We start from the raw sequence: 15,000 nt of genomic DNA, 5'->3' as shown, positions 1-15,000 counted from the left end.
GGTGGTGGTGGTGGTGGTGGTGGTGGTGGTAGTGGTGATGGTGGTGGTTGTAGTGACGTCACAGGTCGCGTGACCGAGCAATCTACTGACATGTTACACAGGAATTTCCCAGGAGAGATATCTTAATCCTCTTACAAGAGAGAGAGAGAGAGAGAGAGAGAGAGAGAGAGAGAGAGAGAGAGAGAGAGAGAGAGAGAGAGAGAGAGAGAGATCCTTTCAGCTTGAGAGGGGAGGAGGAGAGAGATAATTAATAGACTAAAAAATATCAAGAGATCCTTTCAGCTTGTCAGGGGAGGAGGAGGAGGAGGAGGAGGAGGAGGAGGAGGAGGAGGAGGAGGAGGAAGAAGAAGAAGACAGACTAGGGTTACTGGGTCAAGGCAACATGTTTGAGTATATATAGATACGTAGATCCATCGTGTGTCTTTATGTAACTACTACTCGTGGAAACAAAACAGCATCTAACTCTTTCAAAAGGAACTCAACAGTGTGTGTGTGTGTGTGTGTGTGTGTGTGTGTGTGTGTGTGTGTGTGTGTGTGTGTGTGTGTGTGTGTGTGTGTGTGTGTGTGTGTGTGAAGTGTGTGTGTAACCGTGATAATAATAGAAAGAGTACTGATGATAGTATTAGTAGTGGTAGTAGTAGAAGTAATAGTAGTAATAGTAGTAGTAGTAGTAATAGTAGTAGTAGCAGTAGTAGTAGTAGTAGTAGTAGTAGTAGTAGTAGTAGTAGTGAGAAGAGTAGAGAGAGAGAGAGAGAGAGAGAGAGAGAGAGAGAGAGAGAGAGAGAGAGAGAGAGAGAGAGAGAGAGAGAGAGAGAGAGAGAGAGAGAGAGAGAGAGAGAGAGAGAGAGAGAGAGAGAGAGAGAGAGAGAGAGAGAGAGAACGTTAAGAGAAAAAAGGTGTGGATCCCTCAAAAATGGAAAATATAAAAGAGACATGAAAGGCAGAGAAGAAAAAATTGAACTAAATGAATAAAGATTGAAAAGAGAAAAGGTGACGAAAAAGAAGGGGAAAAAATAAGAGCAAGAAAGCAAAAATTGATACCAGTAATAAAACAAACACAAAATTAAAGAAAAATCGTAAAAGAAGCAGGAATAAAGAGAAAGGAAAAGGAAAGAAGGAAAAGAAGGAAGGGTGACGCAGACTAAACCACAGGAACAGTTTTCACGACCTTATAAGAGGAAAATTACAGCCATATATTGCCCCGAAAGAAATCCCCCTTTGCAATATATAGTGGTGGTGGTGGTGGTGGTGGTGGTGGTGGTAGTGGTGGTGAAGTGTTGATAGCGAATATTTTTGGGTGGTTTGAGAGAGAGAGAGAGAGAGAGAGAGAGAGAGAGAGAGAGAGAGAGAGAGAGAGAGAGAGAGAGAGATTATGAGGAAGGAGTAATTTCCTCTTCCAATCTGATTACTCCTCTCCTCTCTTCCTCTTCTCCCTCCACTATCTTCCCCAATACCCCCAGTTCTTCTCTCTCCCCCTCCATTCTCTCTCTCTCTCTCTCTCTCTCTCTGCACAGCCATGTAACTCGGCAAATTTTTTTCGGTTATTATTATTATTATTATTATTATTATTATTATTATTATTATTATTATTATTATTATTATTATTATTACTATTATCATTATTATATCTTTTATCACTTTCACTACTACTACTACTGTTATCACTATCACAATGTTTTTCATCATCATAATTACTACTATCATTACTATCATCATTATCATTACAAGAAACAGCAGCACCAGTAGCAGCAGCAGTAGCAATAGCAGCAATAGTGATAGTAGTAGTAGTAGTAGTAGTAGTAGTAGTAGTAGTAGTAGTAGTAGCAGCAGCAGCAGTAGTAGTAGTAGTAGTAGTAGCAGTAGTAGTTGTTGTTGTTGTTGTTGTTGTTATTGTTTTTGCTATTTTTTGTTATAGAAACATAAATAATAATGGTGATAGTTTTATGACAGTATACAGTTCCTTTTCAATTCCTTCCCTCCTTTGCCATCCTTTCAACCTCCTTCTCTTTCACATCACTTCTTACTTCTTACACACGGCCCCTTCAGGATAAAGGCACGTGTCACTCTTTGTTCTTCCTTTGTGTTCCTTTGCATTTCTCTCTCTCTCTCTCTCTCTCTCTCTCTCTCTCTCTCTCTCTCTCTCTCTCTCTCTCTCTTCTCTCTTCTTCTCTTCTTCTTCTTCTTCTTCTTCTTCTTCTTCTTCTTCTTCTGCTATTTCGTCACTTTTTAAGTCAAGTCACAAAGATCGATAATCCATAAGCATATGCATTGAATTTGACGTTAAATTATGATAACGATATTCTCTCTCTCTCTCTCTCTCTCTCTCTCTCTCTCTCTCTCTCTCTCTCTCTCTCTCTCTCTCTCTCTCTCTCTCTCTCTCTCTAGGGCGGAACGTCACCTCTCACTAAATACGACTCGCTTTTCAGAGCAGCGAGTTTAATTGGCTGCTCCATAGACAAGCAGCTTACTCTACTGGTAGGAGGAGGAGGAGGAGGAGGAGGAGGAGGAGGAGGAGGAGGAGAAGGATAAATCAAATCAAAACCCTATTCCTGTGTTTAATCTGACAAACCTCCTCCTCCTCCTCCTCCTCTTCCTCCTCCTCCTCCTCCTCCTCTTCCTCCTCCTCCTCCTCCTCCTCCTCCTCCTCCTCCTCCTCCTCTCCTCCTCCTCCTCCTCCTCCTCCTCTATCTCTTCCTCTCCTTCTCTATCCTCCTCCTTCTCCTCTTCCTCCTCCTCCTCCTCCTCCTCCTCCTCCTCCTCCTTCTCCTTCTCCTGCTCCTCCTTTTCCTCTCCTTCCTCCTCTCACCATGAGATTCCTTCACCTGCATAACCTCCTTCGCTTTCCCCATTGTCATTTCTCTATTTGTCTGATTCTTTTTCTCTCCCTTGTTCATCTTCCATCATATAAAAAAAAACAATTACTTTATCTAATACCAAGAAAGTCTTTTGTTATTTCTTGCAGATTTTTCCCACTTCTCTGATCGTCATAACAAAAAAATCATAGTTAGATAATTTGATTTTGAAGCGATTTTAATTGTTCCCGCTCATATTATTCATGCATTTGCTCATTTCTTTTTATTTCAATGTACTGATTGCTAATAGTGTTCTTTTTTTTCCTATCCTTGTTTTGTTTTGTGTTGTTTTGTATCCAATTTCCTTTGCCTATTACTTCAGTTATCATACATCACAAAATACTATTACTGTTTTCCTCGTTATCTGAGCTTTATATCATAGTTCTGTTTTACTCATTAACCGTTATATTATGTTTATTTTTTTTCTCTACTAAGAGTTACTATTCCACTACTCTAATTTATGGTGCGGTTCAGCAACTATCAAAGTAGTCTTGCCACTTGAGAACACACATATATGTGGTAACAATGGCTCTGACCGATGCTCTCTCACGATGATTTTTCTACGTGTTTCATATTGTTTTGAAATCAGAGCCAACCTTGTAAAATCTTTATGAACATACTTACTTAATTAAAAGGTATAGGACTGTACAAATTAAAATTATCTAGTTCTTTTAAGTGAACTAGGTAGAGGAAAAACCCAAATCTGTTGCACGTTCTAAAGAAAAGTATTATGTCCATAAATATGTGAGAAAGAGCATCAATCCGCAGCAACGTTAGCGGACTCACATGTCTTCGCATTATTGAGAAAAGTTGATGAGACAGAGGCCCGTATTATGAAACGCTTGCTCTCTTACCATCACTGCTATCCAAAGGCTTTAGTTAAGGATACTCGTGTTTTTTAGAGTTTTGTTATGATTCTGGTAACATATTGGCAAGATTTCTAGTTTATTAAAAAGGAGAAACTGTCTTGAAACCTTGGCTAATTGTCTCTGTGGCCTTGTAAAATCGTCGTAGTGAGAGGGAAGGCAATTCTATAATACAGGCGTAAGTATAACAGCCATCGATGTATTGTCTTTTTTTATCACAAGACTTGACCACGAGTCTCTTTCTTCCCGCTCTTGTATACTTATCTAACATGAATACATTACGAACGTTGTACAAATGTTTATAAGATTTACATAATTCTATATTGATAAGCTCTATAGAAATCCAGACTTTTAAACTTATCTCTTTCATTTTTCTACTTCTTTTTTTCTATTTTATCTTGTCAATTTATCTATGTTTGTGTGTGTGTGTTTGTATGTGCGTATATGTGATTCTCTCATACTTTCTTATTCTATTCTACTTATATGGAATGTCCTATTTCTCTCTCTCTCTCTCTCTCTCTCTCTCTCTCTCTCTCTCTCTCTCTCTCTCTCTCTCTCTCTCTCTCTCTCTCTCTCTCTCTCTCTCTCTCTCTCTCTCTCTCTCTCTCTCTCTCTCTCTCTCTCTCTCTCTCTCTCTCTCTCTCTCTATCTGTCTTTCTCGCTCTCATCCTGACCTTCACCTTCCCTTGTTGACCTGCGTTAGTGACCCACCTGTTATCTACTCATTGCTAATCAAGAACACCCGGGAGACAGGACAGAGGTGCAGGGAGGCAGGGAGGGACGGAGGGACGGAGGAAGGCTGAACTAATTGGAGGTCTTAAGAATAACGTGCAAGATGATGAGATACTTAGGCATATACGTAGGCAGGCAGGCAGGCAGGCAGGTAGGCAGGTAGGCAGATAGGTAAGCAGCTAGTTTAATTAATAGGCAGAGAGAGAGAGAGAGAGAGAGAGAGAGAGAGAGAGAGAGAGAGAGAGAGAGAGAGAGAGAGAGAGAGAGAGAGAGAGAGAGAGAGAGAGAGAAACATATAATTAATTCTACTTCTGCTACTATTACTACTACTACTACTACTACTACTACTACTACTACTACTAGCACTACTATTATTACTCCATGAACATTTAAGGATCCGTTACACAATCATCTCTCTCTCTCTCTCTCTCTCTCTCTCTCTCTCTCTCTCACCCATTAAAAGGTCCCCTGGTGTGCGGTTGGACGGAAAAGCAGGAGGAGGAGGAAGAGGAGGAGGAGGAGGAGGAGGAGACAGTAGAGAGGTAGGAATTCGAGGTGTGGATGAAAGGTAGAATGTAAGAAATTGGATGAGGGGAAAGGAGAAGAGAAAGAGGAGGAGGAAGTGATGGAGTGGTGAAGATAGAAGCAATGAGAGGGAAAAAGGGATGGAGGGAGGGGTGGAGGGAGGAAAGAAAAAGAAGAGGGGAGATGAGCAAGGGATGAGAAGAAGATGGCAGTGTGAGAGGAATAAGGGAGAAGGTAGAGAGATACGTAAGGAGGGAGAGAGAGAGAGAGAGAGAGAGGAGAGAGGTAGAGGGAGGTAGAGGGAGGGGGAGGAGAGTGGAAAGGAGAGAGGGAGAGAAGAAAGACCTTAACTGCTGGAGTCAAAGAGGCGTTAAACCGCTCACCCCCGGACGTCATTAGCCCAAATAGCGCTCTCTCTACTCTCTCTCTCTCTCTCTCTCTCTCTCTCTCTCTCTCTCTCTCTCTCTCTGACTGCCCCTGGAGCAACATGTGTTTGTGGCATGTGTGTTACTGTAGAGGAAGAGGAGGAAGAGGAGGAGGAAGAGGAGGAAGAGGAGCAGGAGGAGAAATTGGTGGAGACATAACTAAGAATTCAATTAACGAGGATGTTGACACTAATTTTGATGATGATGATGATGATGATGATGGTAATGATAACGATGATGATGATGATGATGATGATGATGATGATGATGATGATGATGATGATGATGATGATGATGAAAATAATGTACTTTTTTTCATCATATAGTAAGGGATTTTTTTGAATAAATCTGCATAAGCTCTCTCTCTCTCTCTCTCTCTCTCTCTCTCTCTCTCTCTCTCTCTCTCTCTCTCTCTCTCTCTCTCTCTCTCTCCATAACAATGTTTATATGATCATAACCTTCTTTTCATTATGTTTTTATTCCATCTTTCCTTTCCTCTCTCTCTCTCTCTCTCTCTCTCTCTCTCTCTCTCTCTCTCTCTCTCTCTACCTCCATCTGTCACTGTTTGGTTTCCATCAACAGACCTTAGAGTGTAAAGAAAGCACATCTGAGAGAGAGAGAGAGAGAGAGAGAGAGAGAGAGAGAGAGAGAGAGAGAGAGAGAGAGAGAGAGAGAGAGAGAGAGAGAGAGAGAGAGAGAGAGAGAGAGAGAGAGAGAGAGAGAGAGAGAGAGAGAGAGAGAGAGAGAGAGAGAGAGAGAGAGCATAGAGGGAATGACAATAGTGTACATATAGGAAGGAAATAAGTCTAATAAATTGGTTACATTAGATTAAGAAGAGAAGAAAGGGAAGTGGGAGGAAAATGAGGCTAAATCTTCTTTCCTAGGCCTACGAGTGCCTCTAACTCATAATTTCCCCATACCATTTATAGGCTTAATAAGTATTATTAGTAGTAATAGTAGTAACAATGATAATAATGAGAATAATAATAATAATAATAATAATAATAATAATAATAATAATAATAATAATAATAATAACAATAATGATAATAGTAATAATGTAATAATAGTAGTAGTAGTAGTAGTATTAGTAGTAGTAGTATTAGTATTAGTAGTAGTAGTAGTAGTAGTAGCAGCAGCAGCAGCAGCAGGAATTGTTGTAATACGAAAAGAGGATGTGGAAAATGAAAAGAAGAAATCTTTAATCCCCAGCGAGTTATGGAAAGCAATGTGAAGTATCTATATGTCATGCGCGTAATTTTCGAGGTGAAGTATTTATATATATGTAATTTTTCACAGTTTTCTAATCTAGTTTTCGTATCTCAAAAATACGTCTGATCTAATTCCAACGATGGCAATGAATAACCTACACAACTCTTCCTGCACACAGTCAAGAGGAACATAAGACGCTTCTCTAATACAAGGAAAGGGAAAATGCTGCTTTTTTAAGAGGAACATCCCATAGCAGTAACAAAGTAACAGTCACTGGTTGTTGCTCTCGTTCGCTGACTGGTCTCTGTATTCAAGTCCAGTTTCAAAATATGCGGTGATTTGCCTTTGTATTTCCAATGAAGCAGTCATTCATTTACAATACATGGGATCACTCGAATCTCTTTATTCTGGTACCTTCTACATAAATAATGGTGTAAGATTTAATCATTCATATTTTCATGCAATGGAAAGAAAAATATACGAGTAATTTCAGTGTAACTCCTTCAGTACTGGGACGCATTTCTGTGTTACACGGAATTCATTGCAGGAAAATAACTGGTGAAAGACTTCATTAATGGAGAGAGAGAGAGAGAGAGAGAGAGAGAGAGAGAGAGAGAGAGAGAGAGAGAGAGAGAGAGAGAGAGAGAGAGAGAGAGAGAGAGAGAGAGAGAGAGAGAGAGAGAGAGAGAGAGAGAGAGAGAGAGAGAGAATGATTTTTTTTCTTTTGGTAATTTAGTTGCTTATTTGGTTGGCTATGTTAGGTTAGGTTAGGTTAGGTTATGAATGGAATAACAAAAGAAAACTAAAAACGAAATTACAAATCACACACCAGGTGAAGGAAGGAAAAACAAACAACACAAAGCAATAAACAAATATGCAAAAAAACTAAACAAAAAAAGGAAAAGAATGAGAGGAAAAGAGGAAATAAATAAAAGTCACTTGTTTGACCTTCAGTGTGTGTGCGATTAAACGAGGAAGAGAAAGAGGAGGAAGAGGAGGAGGAAGAGGAGGATAGCGATTAGACCTCCTTAGCTGCGGGTGGGAGGCAAGAGGCAATTGGAGTGTTGGGTCGTTAATGATTTTAGTGTTAACCTGGCGGGGGTGACGAGGGAGAGGGAGCGAGTCGGGGTATTGACCAAGGGATGAAGGAACCGGTGGAGAAGGAAGAGGAAAAGGGAGAGGAGGGTGTGAAAGAGAGACTCACACAAACGCTCAGTCATGATTGTGAAGCGACAGAAAAGGAAAAAAATAAACTGTACAAGTATTTAATGTTTCCATAGTGCTCACATCCACGTAAAGATTAATTACGTATTTGTTGCATTTTTAGTGGAAGTCCATGAAGGGTAAATAAAAGGTAAGTGAATGGAAATGAAAATTGAAAGTACAAGAACAAAAGACATGTGGACATTATTACTACAAGAAAAGGGGAAATGGTCCTTATTGATTCTTAAAGGCAAATGAAAGGAACAGAAGCATGAATTTAAAAAAAAAAAGTTCAAAATGACTGAAACATGACTGACTGAAACATGACTGACTGAAACATGACTGGAAGAAACATGACTGACTGAAACATGACTGGAAGAAACATGACTGATTGAAACATGACTGGAAGAAACATGACTGACTGAAACATGACTGACTGAAACATGACTGATTGAAACATGACTGGAAGAAACATGACTGATTGAAACATGACTGGCAGAAACATGACTGACTGAAACATGACTGACTGAAACATGACTGGAAGAAACATGACTGATTGAAACATGACTGACTGAAACATGACTGACGGAAACATGACTGGAAGAAAAATGACTGACTGAAACATGACTGACTGAAACATGACTGGAAGAAACATGACTGACTGAAACATGACTGGAAGAAACATGACTGATTGAAACATGACTGACTGAAACATGACTGACTGAAACATGACTGACTGAAACATGACTGGCAGAAACATGACTGACTAAATAGTAAAACCTAAAGAAAAGGAAAACAAAGAAACACGAACCTTGCAGGAAAATCAAGGAAAGAGAGGTACACTGACATTATGAAGAAAAGTCAGTAAAGTTCCAGTTCATAAATTTTCTACAGTGAGAATAGAAATATGGAGAAGTCTTCAAACTTTCTAAAATTTGATTATGTAAGGATTGAAAAGAAACGTTACAGAAAAAAAAAACTCCGCTATGTAGTGAATACAACATATGTGAGTCTCAATTCTTAAACGCTATATTGATTTTTCTAGATTACTTTCAAAAGCTTCTGATTATTACGACTTTCAAAAGTGTTTGTGTGATTCTGGTGATAGTTTAAGAGAGTTTCTGCAGCGTTAGTGAGGAAAAAACACCTTTGACAACTCCACTGATCATCCATATTACCTTTGAAAATAGTTGATGTGAGAAAAAAGCCGGTTATGGATACGAGTCATACCTGTATGACTATCTGCCACCAGCAGGACATAAGAACAATGACCATCTACCACAACAGTAATAGTTTGTCCACAAAGAACATCAAAAATACACAGAGGGATATGAAATGATAATTTGAAAATAAGATTTATGCGAAACTACAGAGTGCTTTCAATATATCTGAGCCAAATTCTTGAAAGGAACATTAATGAAAGTTCACCGAAGGTTTCTGTTAAAAAAAGTCCGAAGATCGCTACCAGACCGCCCTGGGGGATTTCCTTCTACTTATCAACCAAAGGGTTTTGAGATTATGTAAAATGCTTAATGATTTTTGTAGGCTCAACACCTTCGGGAGGACAAGAAGTCAAACACATGGCTCAGCAGATCGAAGAATCACAGCGGTCACACTTAAAGCTTTCAAGGTTAGAATGGTCACAGTAGCTTGAAGTGGTCGGACCTACAGTGGCCACACTTATTTTCAGAATAGAATGAACAGAGTTGAATTTTTGGAAGAAGAGATAATGATTGAAAACTGCAGCTGAAAAGTTTGATCAGACAAGCTGTGAGCACGTACGGAATACAATTTTTGACAACGCTAGGTGTCCCAACATCATATTGAGGCTTGTGAGATTCAACGCCATGAAAAGAAATCATAAGACTGGAACGGACACACTCAGAAGATCTTTTCCACCAGTTCTAGTAGGAGCAAATGACAGAGCTAAGGGAGAAAAAAAACATAACTGCTTAATGATAAATTTCTAGCAAAAAATTGATCAAACGAAAGCAGAGGTGTCTGTCTGGAGGGTCTATGACTGCAGCAGACGGAGTTCAGAACGCTGAGGTCATCTCTGGAGTGATCCCGATGTCCCGCCAAGGCCTTCACATTTTACACACCTGTCTAATGCTTTAACAGTATCGCCAATGTACCATTCATTGGTAAGTTTGGTTGCGGCTCTCGCCTACTGGAGCATTGGCAGATAATAGAATCAAACCATTGTAAGTTTTGCCTATTTTTTCATAATAAACTTCTACGTAAAACACTAAATAGAAATTTTGTATTCTATTCTTATACTTGTAAGTTATATCAATTGTTCTGTGCGTATATATGAATAAACCTATACTCGCACTAGTGTTTGTAAATTAAACAGTTTTTTAGTATAGTGAAAAACAAAACATGTACAGCAAGGCCGCCATTTACATAGGCAAGCAAATAACCGACATGAGTTATGACGAATAAATCAAACTAGGATCAATTAAAGAAGAAAAGTGTTTACGTGAATATGAAGTGAAGTCTGTGAATGTCTCTCACAAAACGCGAGGAGAGGCTGCTGGACTGCCTGGGTGGGAAGCGATGGAGTACGCGAGGGAAGCATGTAAGTACGTATACATACAGTCATATGAACAATAAGAAGGGGAAGTCTTTATCAGTAAGAAGGAGACCACATGGGCACATGCTCCTCATCCCCCGTCTTGAGTGTGACAAAAGTGCATCACGTGTGTACTTTTTATAAAGTTTTATAAAGCCACCTGCATAATCCCCGTCACCTGCAGGGCTATTCCTCACCAGAAATCATGCCGCATCAGTGCCTGTAACATCGCTAACTGAGAGAGCTTCATATTAACCTTGTACAGGTTTAATCACTTGAAAAAGAATAGACTACATTAGTTAATGATGCAAAAACTGAAGTGGTATACAAAAAATGAGAGAAATGTAGACACAATAGCATATGAAGATGCAATAACACTCTCAAATCCTTCATAAGAAAGATGAAATATAATAAAAGAACCTTTCCTAATTCATCCATTGTTTTATTCTTCATGTGTAGTGGTATAATTTACCTGACCTAACAAGACTACTTTCTTTGGTAAATCCCACGTGTTTCCAAATTTGGCGTGTAGACGACAGGAGCAACATGAACCACCACCTCTGCTCTCCACTTGACCACGTGCTGAACGTTACAATCACACTGGTGGTGCTGCATGAATAGATTGAACCATCGGCTCGGCTGCCACCGTCCCTACTCCAATTCTCGGTCAAATTGACTGCGCATCATTCAAACACTGTTGCCGCTAAGACTCAATACTACGATCTCAATCGTATTGACGCCTACTTCAACAGGCTGTAGAAGTTATTAGGACTTTAGTAAACATTTTAGTGATTGTACCACAGCTAAACAAGGATACTGCGTCATATCATTATAGAATAAAGTATTCATTAGGATCCGGTTTATCATTTCTGTGACCTTTGAAACAATTCTAATGTGAGCCAACAACGGAGTGGTAACATGCACCACACCGCAGCAAGATTCCTAATAATTATTCCTAAGACAGAAGTTTCCGGCTATTCAAAATCACATGCCTGGCTAATTATTTGCAACATTAATCTGACAGCTTTTCAATCAACCGTCCAATACGTGGTGTATGTCACATGAATGTTGAATATTGATCAGTTTACGTGATTTCATTCAATTTTAACTTTTTATAATTCACAGATTTAATTCAATCAGATTTTAATGTATATTTATAGTAACTTCAGAAAAAGCTATTGATAAAACATTCCATGAATGTTTGAACTACATTATCACTATCTGTTCACCCACTTGCGTACTACCAGAGAATTTAGTGAAGTCAACACTATTAAGTCAAGGTGCTTGTACAGTATATAGCAGTGGTGGTTCACCTGTTTGAAACCTAACTTGCCTTCTTATTTTTATCCCAAACAGAAGACAAAAAAGTTTCAAAGCGTATCAATATTGTCTCTGCTACCCACTAACTATCAATATAAGCACATGAATATACTGTATAGCTAAGTGCCGACAAAACTGATTCACTGACCGACTGACTGACAAAGTAGTTGACCTAGTGACTAAATGACCGACCAGTGGATAATCATTTCAAGCAGTACAGTTACTCACTCATTCCCTAACAAGCAACTGGGTGAGTGATTGGTTGGCTGACTAACAGAATTACCCGGATTTGCCTTCCCTATCACTAACGTCTTTATTACGGAGATGATACTCAAACATTACGCGCGCGCAATATTATTCATAAATCTACCCTCTCTCTCTCTCTCTCTCTCTCTCTCTCTCTCTCTCTCTCTCTCTCTCTCTCTCTCTCTCTCTCAGGATAAACAACACATAGCTAGACAGATCTTTCCACCGGTAACATAAGTCAACAAGGAAAGTATTTAAACATTTAACATGAAAAGGCAACACTCCTTTCCTATACAAGCGTCACCAATGCGACTCTTCACTCTCTTCATCATCACCTCAACGATCCTCCACCACTCTCAACAGCTCCTCATCATCAGTCACCAGCACAAATCAACACTCACGAATTTTTACTCCCACGGAAAGCAAGGAAAGACATGCTATTCTAATACTACTTCTGTCGTAACTGAAGTTAAAGAAAAAACAGAACAACTAAGAATATTAAAACTGATAGCAATACAGTCAGGTTACGTAAAGTTTCTCTAAATCTAGTTACGTAATCACAAGTTAAAACCTAACCTAACCAAACCTAAATTGACATACCACCAACGCAAAAGTAACAAGGAATAGCTTATCCCCACAACACCTACCAACACGAAGACCACGAAACGTCACTCACCTCAATGCTGTAAGACTTGTTGATGGCAAATCTCTCCCTGCTCACTTCTGCGGCCTTCATGTCGACGAGCTGGTGGCTGAGATGGTGGTTGTGGAGGTGGTAGTTGTGGCTTGAGGCGTCGGTGGCTTCTGCTGGCGAGGAACAAGTGCCTGGCTGGCCGGTGGTGAGTTCAGTGCCACAGTGCCAGCAGAATTTGAAGAGCTGGTACCGCGCGAACTCCAGCTTGCCTCGGTTTGCTCCTCGACCGGGTGGGGGGGAGTAGAAGAGGAGGAAGGAAGTAAGTGGGAGGAGATGAGAGGAGGCAGGGGTGAGATAAGAATGAGGAGTGGTTAAGTGGGCGTGTTTGTGTGTGTGTGTGGGTGGGTGTGGGTGTGGGTGTTTGTGGGTGGGTGTGTCCTCGAGGCGTCTGGATCGGTCTGGCTGTGTATTGAGGACGGAAGTTCTTGAAGATTTAGTCAAGAGGGTGTCGCCGGTGTCCAGGGAGTGAGACTTACGTTCTTCCTGTGCGAGTGACACTGGAAAGCACTTAGCCGGCTCGGGCAGTGCTCTAATGGCGGCGTCTGCGTGAGGTGAGTGGTGGTGGTGGTGGTGGAGGCGTGGTGGTGGAGGGAAGGGAAGGGAAAACCCGGCGTCTGGAGCCCTTATATTACACGTCACACTTACGAAACGCCACTCGCTGCACCCCCACCACACCCCCCTACCGCGCACACACACACACACACACACACACACACACACACACACAGATGCACATGCCAGCCTCTCCGCCCCTGCCCCTCGTCTCCCAAAGCTGTCACACGCACAAGCCCCGCCCACCACCCTGAAGCCCTCCGCTGATTGGCCCTTTCCTTACCAGTCTTTTCATGTGATTGGGGGACCCAGTGCCACACAAACAGACACCCACACATACACACATGAACACACGTACACACAAATGCGCGCACATGCAATGCCTTAGGAGTTACGAAACTTATAGAAAATCTTACGTAGCACCAAAATTCTCTCTCTCTCTCTCTCTCTCTCTCTCTCTCTCTCTCTCTCTCTCTCTCTCTCTCTCTCTCTCTTTGACACCAGAAAAGTGACCTACTGATGGAACGAAATTGGCCTTAAAAGCAGAGAGAGAGAGAGAGAGAGAGAGAGAGAGAGAGAGAGAGAGAGAGAGTAGTAGTAGTAGTAGTAGTAGAAGTAGTAGTAGTAGTAATAGTAGTAGTAACATGGACCATTTTCAAGACCCTCGTCAAAAGAACGACTACGACGACAAGGACGATGATGCTGATGCAGTATTAACAGTTTCACTACGCAGTACACCTTTACGTATGACCTTGTTACCACGCCAAAAAGAAACTATGATTATAATGTTGTGACCTAAATGAGGTAATTGCATTCAGATTGTCTCCACCCACGCCCGTCAGGTATGGGATCAAAAAAAGGTCATCTACTACCGCCACCCACACATCAGCGGAGACTCAGACGGTGAAAACAAAAAAGAAAAGCTCAGGGGAAATAAAGCACTCCGGAACGATTTCATATCCCAGGTAGCTGATTTCCAGGAAGTTCAATGTCAAAAAAGACCCTTCAGTGAAACACATAACGAAGAAATAAAGGATATGTACATTTTCTGCCATTTTTTTCAAGTATTTTTACAATCGAGAGAAATGCAGCGTCCCGATGTTAGTCAAGACCTGGAGTAATTGGGATTGGGAAATACGAGTAACAATGATTATGGGTTATATTACGAAGAAGTGAGGAATGTGTGACTTTCTTGCCGAAATTTAGAATCACATAAGAGTTTTACAATGACATTTTATCGGGAGAGATGGAAGCGCAAGAAGGGAGAGCAATGAAGCGTAAAGTGGTGGTGTTAAATTTGCAACAAAAGACTAAAATAGAGACAGGTTTTTATTCTGTGATTCCAATGAACTGCCTGAAAAGGAAAAGAAAACGTTCATAGAATAACGTAAGGAACCTAAAGAATATCTTACGTATTCCCCTAACGTTGAAAAGCCGTTCTAGGTAATTCTACGCTGGAAGTAATGAGTGGATGTGTTTGGGAGAATCTTACGGTAAGAGATAATAGATAATTTTCTTAACTCTTCCATTATAATATGTAAAAAAAAAATTATGGCACTAAAGACAATTTAAATAATCTCTAAAAAACATCTATAAGGAAGTAATGGGTGAAAAAAGGATGTATTTTGCAATTTCTAGTCAGTACAACGTTTGCCTGTGGCTCTGGAACAAGAAAAGATGTTTCTGAATAAACAGTGATTAAAGAAAAGACGACAAAAAATCAGTGAAAAGATAAATGTTCTGTTCTCTCATCATGACTGCTTTCAGAGGTCTTGCTAGTATTTTCTCGTATTAGTAC

The 15,000-nt window shown here is 40.4% G+C and overlaps 1 protein-coding gene across 1 annotated transcript in view; it reads right to left on the bottom strand.

Moving 5' to 3' along the window:
* The window catches only part of LOC123520445 (tyrosine 3-monooxygenase-like), a 37,047-nt gene extending 23,737 nt beyond the window's left edge, over window positions 1–13,310 (bottom strand). The window contains 1 exon segment of the mRNA XM_045282657.1: window positions 12,633–13,310. Coding sequence (XP_045138592.1) covers window positions 12,633–12,692 — 60 coding nt within the window. The 5' untranslated portion in view covers window positions 12,693–13,310.
* Window positions 13,311–15,000: the final 1,690 nt, after the last annotated feature.

The sequence above is a fragment of the Portunus trituberculatus genome, chromosome 47, assembly GCF_017591435.1.
Source record: "Portunus trituberculatus isolate SZX2019 chromosome 47, ASM1759143v1, whole genome shotgun sequence".
Taxonomy (NCBI): domain Eukaryota; kingdom Metazoa; phylum Arthropoda; class Malacostraca; order Decapoda; family Portunidae; genus Portunus; species Portunus trituberculatus.
Note: the sequence above shows the minus strand (reverse complement) of the source record. Positions and strands in the feature narration are given on the sequence as shown.